Raw genomic sequence first — 16,711 nt, 5'->3', positions numbered from 1 at the left:
TGTTCCCCCCCCCTCCTCGCCACAGGCCTACATACCGCACTCCCCTTTCCCGGGTAGGATGCACGCAGCAGGGTTGACGCGGACCGAGTACTTGGCGGTGGTCAAGGCGGCTGGGGGACGGCACCGAGTTCCACGGACTGAGCGTGGTCGTGTCGAGGGATACTGCGGACACGTCCCGGGCGCAACGGCCCATTCCATCTCGACCGTGGCGGGCCTCTACTCTCAGCTGGCCTACGAGGTCGGTGCAGGCGTTCTGCCCTCGGCAACGTCGAGCGTCACTGGTGCTGGCACGGCAAAGCTTCGCAAGCCTGGCAAGCCCTCGTCCGAGACAGACATCCCGGATCTGGATCTGACCATGTACGGCGACTCGGCCTATCGCGGCTCGGCCAAGACCGGCGGCTCGGTGTCGGGCAAGCTGGAGCGGGCGGATGGCCGCGGGACCGGAGGCGCGGTGCCTGGTGGCACGACGGGGGATGATGCGGCTGAGGCCGATCCGGAGAACACCTTTGTGGCCCATCCAGCGGCTCCGCTTCTTCGCGGCGTGTACTCGGCCAAGGTCGGCCTCACGCCCGAGCAGGAGGCTACCACCCGCGACGGCTACATCAAGTCGTTCCTCGACCGCAAGGTCGCCAACACCTACACTCCGACCGAGGACAGGCCCAAGCGGTACCTGGCCGGCAAGACTGGCGTCGGCTGCATGGCCATCGGTGGTGTCGCAGGCGACCGCAGGCAGTCGGCGTCGGCTGCAAGCGCCCCCACCGGCCCGCGGCCCATCGTCATTCCGCCGCCGCCGTCGACGGCAACTGCCACCGCGGCCGATGTGAGTGAAATCGCCCCGGTCGTGCCCGTCGTCAAGTACGAGGCGCCCGATCCGCAGCGGACCTCGCCGTCCAACGGCATTCTCGGCAATGGCTACTCGTTTGCCCTCGTCGACCGCCGCAACGCCAAGCGCAACGAGGCCTCCATCCCGCCGGGCTACACCGGGTACTACCCGGGCTCGAAGTACCTGATTGGCAGCTGAGTGCTCAGCCCAGCCGCAACAGCCTCACACCCCCATAAAGTACCCAATCGCAGCTGCTTCATTCATTCTAGCCGCGGCGGCTGCATCTGCTCGTCGAGATGGACCGAGAGCGTGGCTTCGAGCGAGGCGTTGCGAGCGGCGAGCTCGGCACAGTTGGCCTCGGCGGCAGCGGCGCGGGCGCGGAGCATGGCCAGCTCGGTCTGGAGCAGATCAACGGTCGAGCCTCCGCTGGCGGCCGCGCCCGACGCCTCGACCTCGAGCCGGGCCTGCAGCAGCCGGGTCTGCATGTCCGCCTCGGCGGCACGCTGCTCAAAGATGGCAATGGTCCGCTGGAGCGCGGCCTCGCGGAGGTGGGCACCGCGGACCTTGGCGCGGAGCTCCGAGAGCTTGATCTCGTTCTCGGCTGCTGCGTCAGCGACCATGTCGTGGGCAATACCCTCGTACTTGGCCTCCAACTCTGTGGCGCAGCGGTTGAGTGCGTCGTCCACCGCAGCCTTGGTGGCGGCAGCAGAGCCGGCGATCTGGCGCGAGAGCTCGCCAACCCGCACGCGCTCGGCCTGCAGTGCGTGTTCAAGGCGGCGCACGCGGGCAGAGTCGTCGTCGGTCTGGACAGCAGCGTTGGCAACGGTCTGCTGGCGAGTCCGCATGGCCTGTAGCTGGGCGCGGAGCTCGGCCATGTCCAGTTCGAGCTGCATCTTGTCGTTGACGAGCGCCGCCACCCGCGAGAGCAAGCCGCCGGCCTGGTCGCCCATACCTTCAAGCTGGGCCACCACCACAGGCGCGATGCGGGCAAGCCAAATGAAGGCACCTAATATCGATGCAATCTGCGGCGAGAGATACCGTCGGATCTTGAGGTCCTGCGACTGCCAGGCGGCGGTGTCGACCGCAAACTGCGATGCCAGTAGCGCAAGTAGTGGCTGGACGCCGGCAACCAGCGGGCGGACAGCAGAGTCGGCCAGCCGGGCCAGGAGCCGCAGCGACTCGGTCGCCCACCCCATGCGCGTCGGCGCCGGGCCGACGGCGACAGCCGATGCCAGCGCCAGTTCGACCGCCCACCCCGAGGTCACATCGTCGACCTCGGCCGCACCACCAGCCTCCAGCAGCGTGGCCAGCGTCGCCGAGAGCAGCGTCACATCTCGGATAGCAGCACGGCCCTCGCCGCGACCCATCCGTTCTTCGCCCCCCGTGCCGCCCTCACGTCCGCTTGTCTCCGCTCCCCCCGCCTGCCCGCGCATCCTCGCTACGGCCGACGCGGCAGGGGCGACTCTGCCGCGGGCATCGACCTCGCCCCGACGATGCCAGTTACCACCGCCGATGTTGGGCATCTTGAGCGGCGGCGGGAGCTGATGCGGGCGAGCACTCGAGGTCGATCGGCGTCTCTGCCACGGGCGGTGTGTTGCAGCAGATCGTGTGCGGCCGGACTCTGCTTCGCCATCACCACGACCTTGGCCTCGACCCGACGCCGCCGTATCAGTCCGTGGCGGAGGGGGATGCGGCGAGAATCCAGCCGTTGATCCATACTGATGTGCTGTGGCCACACTCGATGGTCTCCCCGAGTTGGTGTTGACCTTGCTCACACTCGCCTCTCCGCTCGTCTCGATTGCTTCACTCCGGCTGGTCCTTCGTCGGGTCAGGTGGCGGAGTGTGTGCGCCGTCGTCATTACCTTTTGGGGGTCTGTGGCGGGAGGGACGAAGATATGGATGGAGGAGTGGATGGGGTGGAAGGGGAGGATGAGGAGGTGGTGCTGGTGGAGGGGTGTGGCGGCGGAGAGTCGGTTGAAGCGGGGAGGAGGGAGCGGTTCAACGATTAGTTTGAACGTTTCGGTGATGATTGGAGGCAACGATTAACTGAACGTTTTGGGCAACGATTACTTTGAACGTTTCGGTCATGATTGGAGTCAACGATTAACTGAACGTTTTGGGCAACGATTAGTTGAACGTTTCGGTCATGATTGGAGTCAACGATTAACTGAACGTCTTGGGCAACGATTAGTTTGAACGTTTCGGTCATGATTGGAGTCAACGATTAACTGAACGGTTGGCTTCAGCTGGCGCGCAACGACGGCAATGACGGCGACGATGTGCCACGACGGACCTTGTCACCGCACGGCAGACTCGTCTACGCCAGGTCGTCAGCAGTTGGAGGCGAGGTAGGTGACATGTGTGCAGATGATGTGGTGCGGGTGGGGTGGTTATGGATACCCTGGTGGAGACGGTGGCGGCTTGTGCGTGGCGCTGGAGACCAGGCGAGGGGCGAGCAGACTGTGTTGCTCACTATGTGATGGCAGGCGCAGGGCAGCAGCTATGGATGACGGAGGGTATGACGGGCAGGTCGATCTGTTTCGGGCGACGCGGACAGGGAACATCGAGCAGGTCAAGTGGCTAGTGAGCTACGGACAGGTTCAGCTCATGCCATCGGCAGACGAAGTGGCGGCGGCGGCGGCGGGCAGCGAGGCGGTGGACTCGATCTTGCACGCGGCGGCGGCGTCGGGCTCGCTCGACGTGCTGGCGTATATCCACTCGCTCCTGAGCGGTGCGGACACGGCGCACGAGGTGGAAGAGGCCGAGGACAATGGGGTGTGGGAGGCGTTGGTGGACTCGTTTGACTCGAGTGGGTCGACGCCGCTGATGCACGCGGTGCGGGGCGGGGTGGTGGACATGATCTCGTTTCTGCTCGGAGCTGGGGCCGGGGTCTCCGTGGCTGGTGTTGGCGGCAAGACGCCGCTACATGTAGCGCTGGAGAATGGATCGGGGTTGGCGGACAGCAAGGTGCTTGAGGTGCTCATCGAGGGCGGGGCTGACTTTGATGCGGCCGACGACAAGGGCGTGGTGCCTTCTGCGTTTCGGGTTGTCCAGCGCCTCAACCGGGTGGCGCTGGTACTTGAGGACCGGCGGGCGGTGGCGGCAGAAGAGGCGGCGCGGGTCGAGGCACTGGAGGAGCGGCGGCGGCGGCGGATCGAGCAGCAGGCGCTTGTCAATGCGAGCACACGTGCGGCGCTGGGCCGGGCACGTGCACAGGCCCAGAAGGAGGCTGATGCGAGAAACGCGGCCAAGCGAGTGGTCGAGCTCTCGATGGACGACATGCTTGCCAAGGAGATGACGCTCGGCTCGCTGTACGCTGACTTGCCGGCGGCGTATGTGCCGGCGTCGGGCCGCAAGAAGCGGCGCGGGAAGAAGAGCCAGCGCGGGCGCGGGCGGGGATCACCGGGCAAGCGGCGTTGAGGTGAGGACAGCGACTGGTTTTACTCATCAATGGGGACGGGCTCGTCGCCTGAGAGGGTGGGCGCCGCCATGCGGGCAGCGAGGACAACCGAGTGGCCGGTGCCAACGGAACAGTCGAGAGCGTAGAGGTTCGGCGGGAGCGGGACGCGGACCGGGTTGCGCTGGAAGACATCGTCAGTGAGGGTATCGCAGTTGGAGAGCGAGAGCGGGGTAAAGCCGAGGCGGCCACCATAGCCCCAGCCGGTAGCCCAGACGGCGCCGCGTTTGACGGCCATGGAGTGCCACTGTGAGCCGTCGACGAGCGGAAAGTGAGAGGCCGGCGGGGTCCGGCGGCCAGGCTGCGGTTTGGGCGCATCGGTGTTGCGGGCGACGACAGCGGCGCGGGGGAGACAAACGCCCTTGAACGGGCCTGCACCGCCGCCGACAACCGGGATGGTCTCCTCGTCTTCCGAGTCCGAGTCCGAGTCGAGGTCGGGCGCAAACGGCGACGGATCGTCGAGCCAGTCATCGTCCGACTCGGACGAGCCGAGCAGGTCCTCAGCAGCGAGCTGGGCGAGGACGGCGACGTCACCGGCGACTACGGGCCCGGCGTCTGGCAGCCGGGCGGTATATGGCGCCGGACGCGCGAGCGGCTTGCGAGGAGTGGCGCAGTGCGGGAGCTTGAACCGAGTGAACATGCGTTGGGTCTGGAGCCGGCCCGAGCCGAGCTGGCCGTCTGTTCCGTGGCCGGTGGCAAAGACCACGGTCCGCGGGGCGTGCTTGGGCTTGGACGAGCCGCGCTTGCGCGATGCGAGGCCGGCAACAAAAGATGTGTAGTGACCGGCGTGAATCGACGACGGGAGGAAGGTGTAGCCCGGGGGGAGGCAGACGTTGAGGTCGACGAGCTGCGGCTTGCGGATAAAGCCCGCCGGCACGCCGCCGAGCGCACCGTAGCGGTTCGAGCCCCAGCCCACGACAAAGCCCTCTTCGAGGAGCACCAGCGAGTGTTGCCGGCCAGCGGCAATCTGGACCACCTTGTGGTTCCGGAGGACCTTGACCAGCCGCGGCTGCGAGCGGGCGCGCGAGTCGCCGAGCCCGAGCTGACATGCCTTGTTCCAGCCAAACGAGTAGACGCGACCGGTGATGTCGAGGGCAAGTACGTGCCAGCCGCCGCAAACGACGTCGACAATGTCGACCGACGCCAGGCCCTGGACAAGTGTCGGAAGGCAGAGCTTGGTCCTCCGGACCTCGCCGGTGTACGAGTATCGCTGCAGAGTGCCCATCATGTATAGCCGACCAGGCTCCGAGACGGCGAGCGTGACCTGGGCACCTGCGGCAATCTTGACAATGCGGACACCATCCAGCGCAGCGACTCTCCGCGGCTGCGGCGAGGACAGAGTGTCGCCATGACCAAGCTGGCCAGAGCGGCCACAGCCAAAGGTGTACACCTCACCAGCGTCTGAGAGGAGCACTGTATGCGCATCGCCGGCGACTGCCGAGATGACGTTGAGGCCAGGCGGGAGCTCGAGCTCTGTAAAGGTATCAAGTGTAGCAGGAGGCTCATCATGATGGCGAGAGGCCGAGCTCGTACCGCCTCCGCTGCTCGAACCGAGTCCACCATCATGACCAAGGCCCCCGTGGCTCTTGTGGCCACCAAGACGGCCTGTGCTTCTCTCGCCTGTTGCCAAAGTCACGTCCGTCTCGAACGCTTCCACATACTCTTCAGGCGAGAGGCCAAGCTGACCCCAGTAGTTGTGCCCGCACACAAGCACCGCGTTACCAGACATGTGTATGTGTGTCGGATGTGTGTATACGTGTATGTGTGTGTGTGTGTGTGTGTGTATGTGTGTATGTGTGTGGGTGTAGGCAGAGAGCTGTGTATGTGCCTGTGACTTGGCGTCGGCCTGTGGTGTGTCTCGGGGGTGCTTGTGGTCGCTTTGTTGGCCAAAATGACGCTGCGTTGGGTTCGCTCGGTCGATGATGACGTTATTGGTGCGAGACCTGCTGTGGTGTTTGGTCTGATCCGGCATCGACTTGCTGTGGTGTTTGGTCTGATCCGGCGTGGACTTGCTGTGGTGTTTGGTGTGATCGGGCATCGACTAGCTGTGGTGTTTGGTGTGATCGGGCATCGACTAGCTGTGGTGTTTGGTGTGATCGGGCATCGACTTGCTGTGGTGTTTGGTCTGATCGGGCATCGACTTGCTGTGGTGTTTGGTGTGATCGGGCATCGACTTGCTGTGGTGTTTGGTGTGATCGGGCATCGACTTGCTGTGGTGTTTGGTGTGATCGGGCATCGACTTGCTGTAGTGTTTGGTCTGATCGGACGTCGACTTGCTGTGGTGTTTGGTCTGATCCGGTGTCGACTTGCTGTGGTGTTTGGTCTGATCGGACGTCGACTTGCTGTGGTGTTTGGTCTGATCCGGTGTCGACAAAGTATGATGCTCGACCAGTTGTAGTGCTCGATTCGGTTGGTGCCCGGTTCGGTTGGTAGTTGGCGGTTTATGTCGAGCGATCAGCTGCAGTGCAGACGGCTCAGCCTCCGAAGAGCAATCGATATCAGGCAGGCAGGTTCGGAGCCTTGCCGCGTGAGACAATGACGGCGGCACCGGCAGGGAGGGCAGCGGCGGCAGCAATGTCGACGATCTCGGCGCCGTCGACGTCAAAGATGCGGGTAAACTTGGACTTGCCGCGGAGGTTGTACTTTTGGTTGATAGCCTTGAGTAGGCGGGTCAGGTTGAGCTTGGCGCCCGGAACCTTGATCAACTTTTCGTTCCGCTGGTCACCGAGCGGCTGGATGGCGAGGACAACGGCGTCGGCTGAGGCCTCGCGCTCCGACTCGACGGTGCCCTGCAGATCCTTGAACTTGCGCGGCTTGTCGCGGTACTTGCGGACCTTGGGAGTGGCCCACGCCGCAGCCTCGGCCTCAGCGTTGATTGCGGCCAGTGCTTCGGCCTCACGCCGCGCTGCCGCGGCGGCAGTCGATCGGCGCGGTGCCACGACTTGGACCGCCGGATTGCGGGCGCGGGCGCCGCGGGCCATGTACCGGCGCTCCTCGGCCTCGAGCGCGTCGTACTCACGCATCCGCTCCTCGTCTGCCAGCAGAGCCTCCATGGCCGCATGCAGCGCTGTCTCGGAGACAATCCTCTCCTCAAACCCGTACCACCGCTCGTCAAAGCCGCCGATGGAGAGCAAGAAGCCGCTGTCGGCAAGCTCGATGACCTCAAGCGGATCGCCGGCTTCAAACTCATCGTCCGGCCGCACCAGCGTCACCAGCTCGTGGCCGTACACCGCGTTGAATGCCTCCAAATCAAGCACACACTCGGCCGACTTGCCGTGATTCTTCATCTCACACACGAGCCCATCGTCGTGGCCATACGCATCGGCCGCCGTCTCGAGCCGGTTGAGCGGACAGGGCGCAGCGAGCGAGTACTCGACCGAGAGACCGCCTTCACCACCATACTCTGCCGCCAGCAAGCGAGCAAGTAGCTCATCGTTCGACGTGTCCACCTCTGTAGGCGGTGGTGTGACTTGATGCGACATGGCTTTCCCCCAAGTTGGGTCTGTGACTCTTGCCTCACTGCCTCTACCTGAGTCGTCAGATGGCTTTCGTTCTGTAAATGAGAAGGCAATGGAGCTGTTCGATGATGTTCCATTTCACTCGGCGCCGCATATGCAGCACCATTCGCCAACGCTATGGTTGGCATGACCAATACTGACGTAAATTGGCTGATATTCGAGGAGGGGGGAAGGGGGGGGGGGGGGGGGGGGGGTGGCAAACGATTTCGCTAGCGGCTGGCGAATCGTTGATGTGCGCGTCGGGTGGCAGCAGCAGCGTTGGTCTGCGGCCACGCACCCCGCTCTCTCTCTCTCTCCCCTCCCTTCCCCCACCTCGCCGTAGCCCCTCGTAGGCGCGGTTACAGCCTCTCTCGACAAAGCGGGAGAGGAGGAAGAAGAGGCTTTTTCAAGGGTGATACCATGGACAAGTACAACGGGTGGATAGAGCCATGGAGGGTGACACGGTTGGAGCGTGTACTCTGTGTCTGGGTCAACGAGCGGCTGGGAACAAGGTGTGCGCGGGTGGGGAACCTCTCGTCGGACTTTAGCGACTCTCTCGCACTGGCGCACCTCATCAACGTTGTCTTTGAGCTGGATGTCTTCAATGCGTACCATGGCGGTGGCGTGGTTCTCGCGCGGCCACTCAACCCGACCGACGTCCTGTACAACGCCCGCATCCTGCTCGACGTGCTCAAAGCCCGCGAGCTCAAGGTTATGTGCCACGCCATGGACATCGAGGCCGGCGACCGTGAGCGCATTGTCTGGCTCATCCTCCAGATTGCGCAGTACTACTACGCGCACAACATGGGCGTCATTTTCCCGGCGCTACTGGCGGACCCGGCTGAGTCGCCGGCGACGCTCAAGATCGAGAGCGTGGCGCTCCATGGGCTGAGCAACGAGCTCCTGACCCGACTGGACGAGTGCCCGCGGGACAAGCGGCCGCGCGGAATCCACGTCCCGAGCATCCGTAACTTTGCCAACGGATGGGAAGAGCCGGTGACGCTGCTGTCGCTGATGTGGGCGCTGGCACCGGACGCCTTTGACATTCCAGCCATTCTCTCGCTCGACAACCCCAAGGAGCAGTTCCGCGCCATCCTTAACACGGCTTACGGAGCCGACGTCTGCCTGTCGCGTTTTCTCGTCGCGGAGGACTTTGACAAGGTGGAGGAGGTCTCGCTGGCCATGTTTGCGGCGGAGATGTGTCTCAAGGCGCGGCGCGACCCACGGTTTCGCATCTTTGTGCCTGGCGGGGCCAAGAGCGGCGAGGGCGCTGCCGGCAGCGAGAGCGCGACGGCCAAGGCGTCACTTGAAGAGTACGTAGTGACGCTGCAAATGGAAGTCGAGTCGCTCCGCGACCGCGTCCAGCAGCTGCAAGCCAATGAGGCTGCGCTGCAGGTCGAGATCTACGACACGTCGGCCAGGGTCGCGCCGCTCTCGTCGCAGCTGGAGGAGCAAGAGGCGCTCATTCTCCAGCTTCGCGAGCAGCTGGCGCAGGAGCGGTCGCGGCTGGTCCTTGTGGAGAAGCGCAAGGCCGAGGTTCTCGCGCGGGCTCAGGAGGCGGTTACGCGATCCAAGGCCGAGCGCGACGCCGCAGATGCGCGGTTCAAGCGGGCGCTCGACGCCTCGCAGGAGCTCTCCAAGAAGTTCAAGCGGATGAAGCTGCAGATGGAGCTTCGCGCCAAGCAGCAAGAGGAGTCGACGCGGGCGAACCAGGGCGTTGTCCCGCCAGGCTCGACTGCGTTCAACTCGCCCGAGTACGAGAAGATGCGCGACCAGCTAGCGGACTCGATGGATCCAGCGGTTGTGGGACCCAACCCGGTAGTCATCATGTTTACCGACATCCAAGGCTCGACTTCGCTCTGGGAGCGCGACGCCGAGGCCATGGCCAAGGCGCTCACCGTCCACAATAACGTGTTCCGGGCTTTTCTTCCGCGGATGCGCGGGTACGAGGTTAAGACCGAGGGTGACGCCTTTATGGTTGCCTTTGAGTCGCCCATCGACGCTATTGTGTGTGCGCTGACGCTGCAGAAAGAGCTGATGCGATGCGAGTGGCCGCCGTCAATCCTCGACTCACCCACCACTTCGGAGGTCCGTGACCGGTTCGGCAACATCATTTGGCGCGGACTGCGTGTTCGCATGGCGCTCCACTACGGCACGCCGGAGCTCCGCATGGACCCGCTCACCGGGCGCATGGACTACTTTGGCCCGATGGTCAACCGCGCTGCGCGAGTCGAGGGTGTGGCCAAGGGCGGACAGGTTGTTGTCTCGGAGCCGTTCTACCACCACGTCAAGGACCTGCTGCCGACCATGCGCGGCTCAGCGCCGCCGGACGCCAAGTATCTCGGCGAGTTCACCTTTAAGGGCATCGCCGAGTCGATGAAGTGTTATGAGATTCGCGACCCGATGCTCAAGGAGCGGGTCTTTCTTGACAACAAGAAAAAAGCGCCCCCCAAACCGCCCGGTGCGGCCGATGCACCCGGTGAAGGCGGCGAGGCGGGCACCAGCGACGCGGCAGTCGAGCAGAGTGCCATCAAAGATGCGGCGGCGAGCCTCGACGACGAGGTGCGCGCGCTCGAGAAAGAGAACGCGGCGCTCATGGACGAGCTCCGCGACATTGGCAAAAACATCGACGAGTCCGAGGCACACGCTGCCCAGCTCGCGTCAGAGCTCGAGGCCGCAGACCGCGGCTTTGACGAGCTTAGCGCCGACCAAGGCCGGGCAAGGCTCGACATGCTTGTCGCCAAGTTTCACGAGCTGGAGAAGACGGTCAAGGGCCTCTCGGACAAGGTGGTGCCGGCCATGTCGACGTCGGATCACCTGAGCGAGCAGCTGGGCGCGGTCCTCTCGCGGGTCCACATGTTACAGTCGCAGGCGGTTTTCACCTCGGGCGTCTCGCAAAAGTCAGTCACTGCTGCCTCGGAGCTGATGCAGACCTTTCTGGAGAGCAAGGAAGAGGCGATCGAGGCATCCAAGGCCGCACTTGCCCGCAAAACCAGCCAGGTCGACAAGCTCAAGAAGCGTGTTCGCCAGCTCCTCCGCGACGTTGCCTACCTCAAAGCCGTCAACTCGGGAACGGTGGCGCGGCGGGCGAGCGAGTCTGGGATACGCAGTGGGAGCCCAAAGGGCTCGCCGTCGGGCTCGCCGGGCGGGCGACGTATGTCGACGAGCAGCGGGCCGGGACGGCGCCGCGGTGAGCGTCGGCTCTCGATCGGCTCTGCCATGCAATTGCCGCGGACCATCAACGAGTACCCAGCACACTCGCCGCGGTCAAGCACCCCGATACTTGGCCACACACCGCGATCAATAAGCGCAGGGGCGTCACCACAGACAAGTCCACAACCCAGTCCGCGGGCCTCATCGCGCACATCAGCCGGCTCTATCCACGACGGGACGAAGCCGTTCCTTGGGCGCGAAGGGCGCACCGGCGGCGGCAAGGCAGGGCCCAAAGCGACGCAAAAGGTGTCGCGGACACCAAAGCGCAAGGATGGACGTCCACGGGCCCGCAACGCAAATCGGGTCGACGAAAAGGCGCTGCGCGAGCGCGAGCGGAAGCGGATCCGCGTGCGGGAGCGCAGGCGGCTCGAGGGCGAGGGCAAAAGCGAGGTCGGGCACGGCCGCGGGCGCGGGCGCGGACGGGAGGTCCGAAAGCGGCGGCGGCCGCACCATGTCACGCCGATCCCAGCCATCGGACGGCAGTTCTCGAACGAGATCGCGCCAGAGCTGACGACGTCGCCACTGCTGGCATCGGCGGCAGAGCCCGGAGCGATTCCGCGACGACGGCGGGTTCGGGTCAAAAAGCAGTCGACGTCGACTGCTGACGACCGGCATCCGCTCGCCAGGTCGGTGACCAAGTCGGCGTCAATGACATCGTCAGTTGAGCTGCCGACGCCGAACATCATGGTTACCATCGAGGGCGTCGGATCAACCTCGCCTGGGCGGCCGAGCGGCGGCAGCTTGTCGTCGTCGGACATGTACTCGGACTACTACCAGTACTCGGACGAGGGAAAAGAGGCAGCCGCCGACAAGGTACACAGGCGGCGGCGGCGCAAACTGCGGCGGCGGAAGAAGCGGCGAAAGTACGTGGCAGCTGTCGGCGACATGCCCGACGTCCAGATTGAGCCATACTCGGGAACGTTCAACTCGATGCCCGACTCGCGGCTCTCGGCCACCACTTCGGAGCAGATGGCGTCGGACATGGTAGCCTCGCTCGGCAACGAGTTTGAGAACACGGAGCCATCAAGCCCGGATCAGGGCACGATGTCCAAGGCGTGCTCCGAGTCGGGCCTGACGTCATCGTCGTCGAGCGCATCGTCGAGCGTGTCATCAAGCGCGTCGTTGAGCTCGTCGGCAACGCGATCAGACACCTCGTTTCACGCGCGAGCGATGGACTCACCGCAGATTATCATCGAGCCCGGATCGATGGCGTCAGACTCGTCCCTGGTGTTCAGGACACCAGCTGCTGCAACAAGTGCGGGTACCGGGTCCGACTCGTGTTCGTGCTCGTCCGACGGGCATGGATGGAGCCAGGACGAGTCGTGCTCGTCGGACGGCTCGGTCCGTGTCACGCGCGGCGCGATCTCGTCGGACAAGTCAACGCCCAACTCACCGCCCGCCTCATCCATTTCATCAATCCAAGGACCAGGCTTCCTCGACATGGACGACTTTGACTCTGACGACTTTGACGTTTCGTGCTCGGTCGATTCGAGCGGATCCGACTCGTCGATCGACATCGAGTGAGCAGGTAAAACAACCGTGGACGGGAGCTTGTCCGGGCAGGTAGCCGAAGCCGCAGTGGCAGAGAGAGGCGGGCGCTGTGGGCAGACACGTGACTCTCCATAATTGGGCACCCAGGCAGGTGGCGGAAAGAAGGCGGAGGGCAGTGGCGTCGAGTGTGGCAGTTGTGTTGAGAACGGTATGGCTGGGTGGTATGGGCGGTATGTGCTCGGCATGCTGACGGTGGCGCACGTGTCGTACATTGCTTGCCAGTTCATCCTGGTGTATGTCAAGGATCAGGCACAGGAAGCGCTGGGCTTTAGTGATGCGCAATATGGACTGCTTGTGGGCTACGCGTTCTCGCTTGTCTTTGTTGTCGCCGGCATTCCTATCGGATACGTGTCGGATGTGCATTCGCGGAAGGTTGTCATTGTGGCGTCGATCAGTCTGTGGTCGGTGGCGACGGTGGCCCAGGGCGCGGCGCCATCGTTTGCGCTCCTTCTCCTGGCGCGGATGCTGCAGGGCGTGGGCTCGGCAGGTTTCAATGCCGCCTCGTTTGCGCTCATCGCAGACTACTTTGCAGCCAGTCAGCGATCGGTGGCCAACTCGGTCTTCTCGACGTCGGTGTACATGGGCGGCGGCATTACGGCGGCGCTCGGCTCACTGCTCGCCGACTCGTCGTTTGGCTGGCGCTGGACGGTGGCGGCATTTGGCTTTGCCGGCATTGGTATTGCGCTGGCGGTGGCGACCACGGTCCGCGAGCGGCGACCCGAAGCAAGAGGGCAGACAGTGGCCGATGTGGCCGGGGACGAGGTGGCGATGGACAGCGCGCCGAGGTCACGGTCGAGTGACGATGACGGCGAGAGTGTTGTGGCACGCAGGTCGGCTGCCAGTGCGCTGCTTGGGCCAGGAGCAGGGGGCAGCAGCGCTGGCGGCGGCGGCGGCGGTGGCGGCGAGGGAATCGAGGCTGTGGCTCGACCGGCAGGCGCGTGGGCGCGGGTTGTGCGAGCACTGAGCAACTATGGCGCGATTTTGGTGCACATGACGGCGATGCCATCGATGGTCCGGCTGGTGCTGGCGTCTGGAGTGCGAATTATGGGCGGGCTTATTTTCGGCTCGTTCATTCCGTCGTTCTTCCGTAAGACGTATCCGAGCTACTCGTCAACGACGGCTGTCGGGTACGGGGTGGTGGTGTTTGTGGTGGGAACGAGCGCGGCTTTGCTCGGTGGATGGTTGACATCTGCGTCGCTTAAGCGGTCTGTCCGGGCGCCGCTGTATGTGTCTGCCGGTGGGCCGTTGCTCTCGATCCCGTGTGTGGCGATCCTTGTGCTCTCGCGCGACATCATGGGTAGCGAGAGCGGCGGGATTGTGCTTGGTTTTATTGCCCTCTCGCTGGCGTACTTGACCGCTGAGGTTTGGCTCGGGCCGGCGTTTATGGCAGCGCAGCAACTGTTTCCGGCGTCGCAACGTGGCGGTGGGCTCGCGCTCTTCTTTGCCGGCTGCGCGTTTGTGGACGGGGCTGGCCCGGTTTTTGTTGGTCTCCTCCTCGACCACTACGCGGCGCGACCGGCGGTCGAGGGCGACGATCTTGGATACCACGCGTCGTCGGCCAAGTACATAATTGGCGCCGCTGTGTGCATTTGCTACGCGCTCTCTGCGGTCGGCTTTCTTCTCGCGGCGGTGGCGTATCCCGACGACATTGTCCGCGTTGCGCGAGTGGAGACGTCGCGCGTTCCGCTGGCGACATGGCGCGGGTTGTCGACCAAGCGCAAGATGCAACACATGGTCGGAGGCAGCGGACTTGCGATCTGGGTTGTGGTTGTGGTAGTGCTCTCGTTTCTGCGGCTGTGATTTTTAAAATGGTGGCGACATGGCGATGTGCGAGTACGACCGGGTGGACGAGGCTGGAGGCGAGTCCGAGTCCGGGCGAACGGGTGGTGACACCCAACTCCTTCGCGTCACTCGAGAGCAGCGACCATGCCCACAAGCAGCCGGCAGAGCCGCCACAGCGGCAGCAGCAGTCGGCATGGGCACAGCAGCCACAGTCGGAGAGGGCATGGCAACGGACGCGGGCATGGGCACAAGCGCAAACGCAAGCGGAGGCGGTCGGGCTCGAGGCTGGGCTCGGGCTCGCGCTCGGGCTCGGGCTCGGGCTCGGGCTCGGGCTTGGGCAAGCGGCGGAAGCGAGCCAAGACCAAGGCCAAGGAGGAGGAGGATGAGGAGGAGGAGGCGGGGAGAGAGGGGGTGACCGAAAGCGGAAAGGGAAGACATGGCGGTGGCAACGCAGTGACTGGTGGTGAGACTGGGACGGGAGCGCCGCCGGCAGGGACGGAGTCGGGGTCGGGGTCGGGGTCGTCGTCTCTGGCCGAGTTTCGGTCGCGTGCCAAGGGCGGGCATGGGGACAGCAGACAGAGTGGAGGAAGGGGAGTGGCGGATGCCGGGGCAGATGTTGGGAGCGGCGGCGGCGGTGGTGGGAGCGGAGGCATGCTGTCTGCGGGCGGGAAGCAGCTCTCGTTGCTCGAGGAGACAGTTCATCTGCGGCGGGCGGGAAAGCTGAAGGAGCTGACCAAGGAGGAGCTGGAGGCCGAGGAGGAGCGCAAGCTGGTGGAGGCGTTTGCATCGACCAAGGCACTTGTGTCTGCGGCTGAGCTGGCGGAGGGCGGGCGGACGGTGCAGCCGCTGCCGACGACGTGGCGGCCGCCGCGGTGGGCGCAGGAGCGCGGGCCGGAGGTGTACGAGGCGCTGCGCACCAAGTACAACATCGAAATCAAAGGTGAAGATGTGCCAAAGTGCCTGACGACGTTTGAGGCGATGAAGCTTCCGCCGGCGATTGTCAAGCATCTGGTAGGCAAATCGATTCTCAAGCCGACGCCTATCCAGATGCAGGGCCTGCCGACGATTCTCTCTGGGCGCGACATGATCGGGATCTCGTACACTGGGTCTGGCAAGACGCTTGTTTTCACGCTTCCACTCGTGCTTGTGGCACTGGAGGAGGAGCTGCGGATGCCGCTGATGCCGGGTGAGGGGCCTGTGGGGGTGGTGCTCTCTCCGTCGCGCGAGCTCGCGCGACAGACGCACCAGATTGCGTGCGACCTGGCGGCAGCGCTGCACGCGGATGGCGGGCCCAAGCTGCGGATGGCACTGTGTATGGGTGGCGTGCCGGTGAAGCCGGCGTTGGAGATGGTGGACGAGGGCGTGCACGCTGTTGTGGCGACGCCTGGGCGTCTGCTGGACATGCTCAAGAAGGAGCAGTTTTCTCTGCGGCTTGTGCGGTACATGTGTCTGGATGAGGCCGATCGGCTCATATCGGATGGGTTTGAGGAGGACATGCGCGACATTCTCTCGTTCACCGGCAAGGCACCGCGTCAAACGGTCCTGTTCTCTGCAACAATGGCGCAGTCGATCAAGGAGTTTGGTGCGACGGCGCTGGTTTCGCCGGTGGTGGTGACTGTGGGGCGAGCCGGAGCAGCGTCGCTGGACATTATTATTGAGGTTGAGTACGTGGCGACGGAGGAGGAGAAGATGTCGTACGTGGTCAACTCGGTTCTGGACAAGACGGAACCACCGGTGATTGTGTTCTCATCGTCGTCGTCTGTTGTCGATGCGCTCCTCGAGTACATGATGATCAAGGGTGTGGCGGCGACAGCGATCCACGGCGGGCTTTCACAGTCTGAACGGCTGCAAGCGATGGACGACTTTAAGAACGGCAAGGCCGACGTGCTCATCGCGTCGGACGTGGCGGCCAAAGGTATCGACTTTCCGCACATTGCGCACGTCATCTGCGTCGACTTGCCTAAAGAGTTTGAGATGCTCCCACATCGGCTCGGACGGACAGGCCGTGCCGGCAACGTGGGCGTGGCGTCGGTTCTCATCACGCCTCGCGACGACCCGATCATGCTCTCAGACTTGCGGGCCATGCTCATCGAGGCCAAGCAGCGCGTTCCGCCGTACCTCCTCCGCGATGCAACGGCGTCGGCATCGGCCACCGAGGCTTGTCCCATGTGTGGCGGACTCGGCCACCGCATTGCCGACTGTCCACTTGTCACACAGCGGGCTCGAACCAACGCCCGCTCGCGGATGCGGCGTGGCGACGAGCATCGCGTGGGCGACTATTGAGCGACGGGCAGCAGAGCTGTAGTCGTACGGTTGGGATGAACAAAGGATACGATCTCGTATCTGCACGTGCAATGTATACATGAATGTGTATGGCTGTTGTGTAGG

The 16,711-nt window shown here is 64.1% G+C and overlaps 7 protein-coding genes across 7 annotated transcripts; 5 read left to right on the top strand and 2 right to left on the bottom strand.

Annotated features, from left to right (window-relative positions):
* Positions 1–58: 58 nt before the first annotated feature.
* Positions 59–1,021, top strand: AMSG_08965 (uncharacterized protein; the record flags this gene model as incomplete). The annotated part of the gene is made up of 1 exon (XM_013899476.1): positions 59–1,021. One exon carries the CDS (start codon positions 59–61, stop codon positions 1,019–1,021), a length of 963 nt encoding a protein of 320 aa, XP_013754930.1.
* Positions 1,022–3,180: 2,159 nt separating this feature from the next.
* Positions 3,181–4,474, top strand: AMSG_08963 (uncharacterized protein; the record flags this gene model as incomplete). Its single annotated transcript, XM_013899475.1, has 2 exons — positions 3,181–3,198; positions 3,353–4,474. 2 exons carry the CDS (start codon positions 3,181–3,183, stop codon positions 4,241–4,243), a joined length of 909 nt encoding a protein of 302 aa, XP_013754929.1. The 3' UTR covers positions 4,244–4,474.
* On the bottom strand, positions 4,271–6,009 carry AMSG_08962 (UVB-resistance protein UVR8; the record flags this gene model as incomplete). The annotated part of the gene is made up of 2 exons (XM_013899474.1): positions 4,271–4,284; positions 4,356–6,009. 2 exons carry the CDS (start codon positions 6,007–6,009, stop codon positions 4,271–4,273), a joined length of 1,668 nt encoding a protein of 555 aa, XP_013754928.1.
* A 769-nt stretch (positions 6,010–6,778) lies between these two features.
* Positions 6,779–7,567, bottom strand: AMSG_08961 (uncharacterized protein; the record flags this gene model as incomplete). Its single annotated transcript, XM_013899473.1, has 1 exon — positions 6,779–7,567. One exon carries the CDS (start codon positions 7,565–7,567, stop codon positions 6,779–6,781), a length of 789 nt encoding a protein of 262 aa, XP_013754927.1.
* A 659-nt stretch (positions 7,568–8,226) lies between these two features.
* AMSG_08960 (uncharacterized protein) lies at positions 8,227–12,514 on the top strand (the record flags this gene model as incomplete). The annotated part of the gene is made up of 2 exons (XM_013899472.1): positions 8,227–8,249; positions 8,290–12,514. The coding sequence occupies 2 exons, from the start codon at positions 8,227–8,229 to the stop codon at positions 12,512–12,514; spliced, it is 4,248 nt and encodes a 1,415-aa protein (XP_013754926.1).
* Positions 12,515–12,724: 210 nt separating this feature from the next.
* On the top strand, positions 12,725–13,341 carry AMSG_08959 (major facilitator superfamily transporter MFS_1; the record flags this gene model as incomplete). Its single annotated transcript, XM_013899471.1, has 2 exons — positions 12,725–13,243; positions 13,318–13,341. The coding sequence occupies 2 exons, from the start codon at positions 12,725–12,727 to the stop codon at positions 13,339–13,341; spliced, it is 543 nt and encodes a 180-aa protein (XP_013754925.1).
* A 1,175-nt stretch (positions 13,342–14,516) lies between these two features.
* AMSG_08958 (zinc finger protein) lies at positions 14,517–16,606 on the top strand (the record flags this gene model as incomplete). Its single annotated transcript, XM_013899470.1, has 2 exons — positions 14,517–14,534; positions 14,576–16,606. The coding sequence occupies 2 exons, from the start codon at positions 14,517–14,519 to the stop codon at positions 16,604–16,606; spliced, it is 2,049 nt and encodes a 682-aa protein (XP_013754924.1).
* Between the last annotated feature and the right edge of the window lie 105 nt (positions 16,607–16,711).

Source organism: Thecamonas trahens (assembly GCF_000142905.1).
Source record: "Thecamonas trahens ATCC 50062 unplaced genomic scaffold supercont1.44, whole genome shotgun sequence".
NCBI lineage: Eukaryota > Apusomonadida > Apusomonadidae > Thecamonas > Thecamonas trahens.
This window is presented reverse-complemented; position numbering and strand designations above follow the sequence as displayed.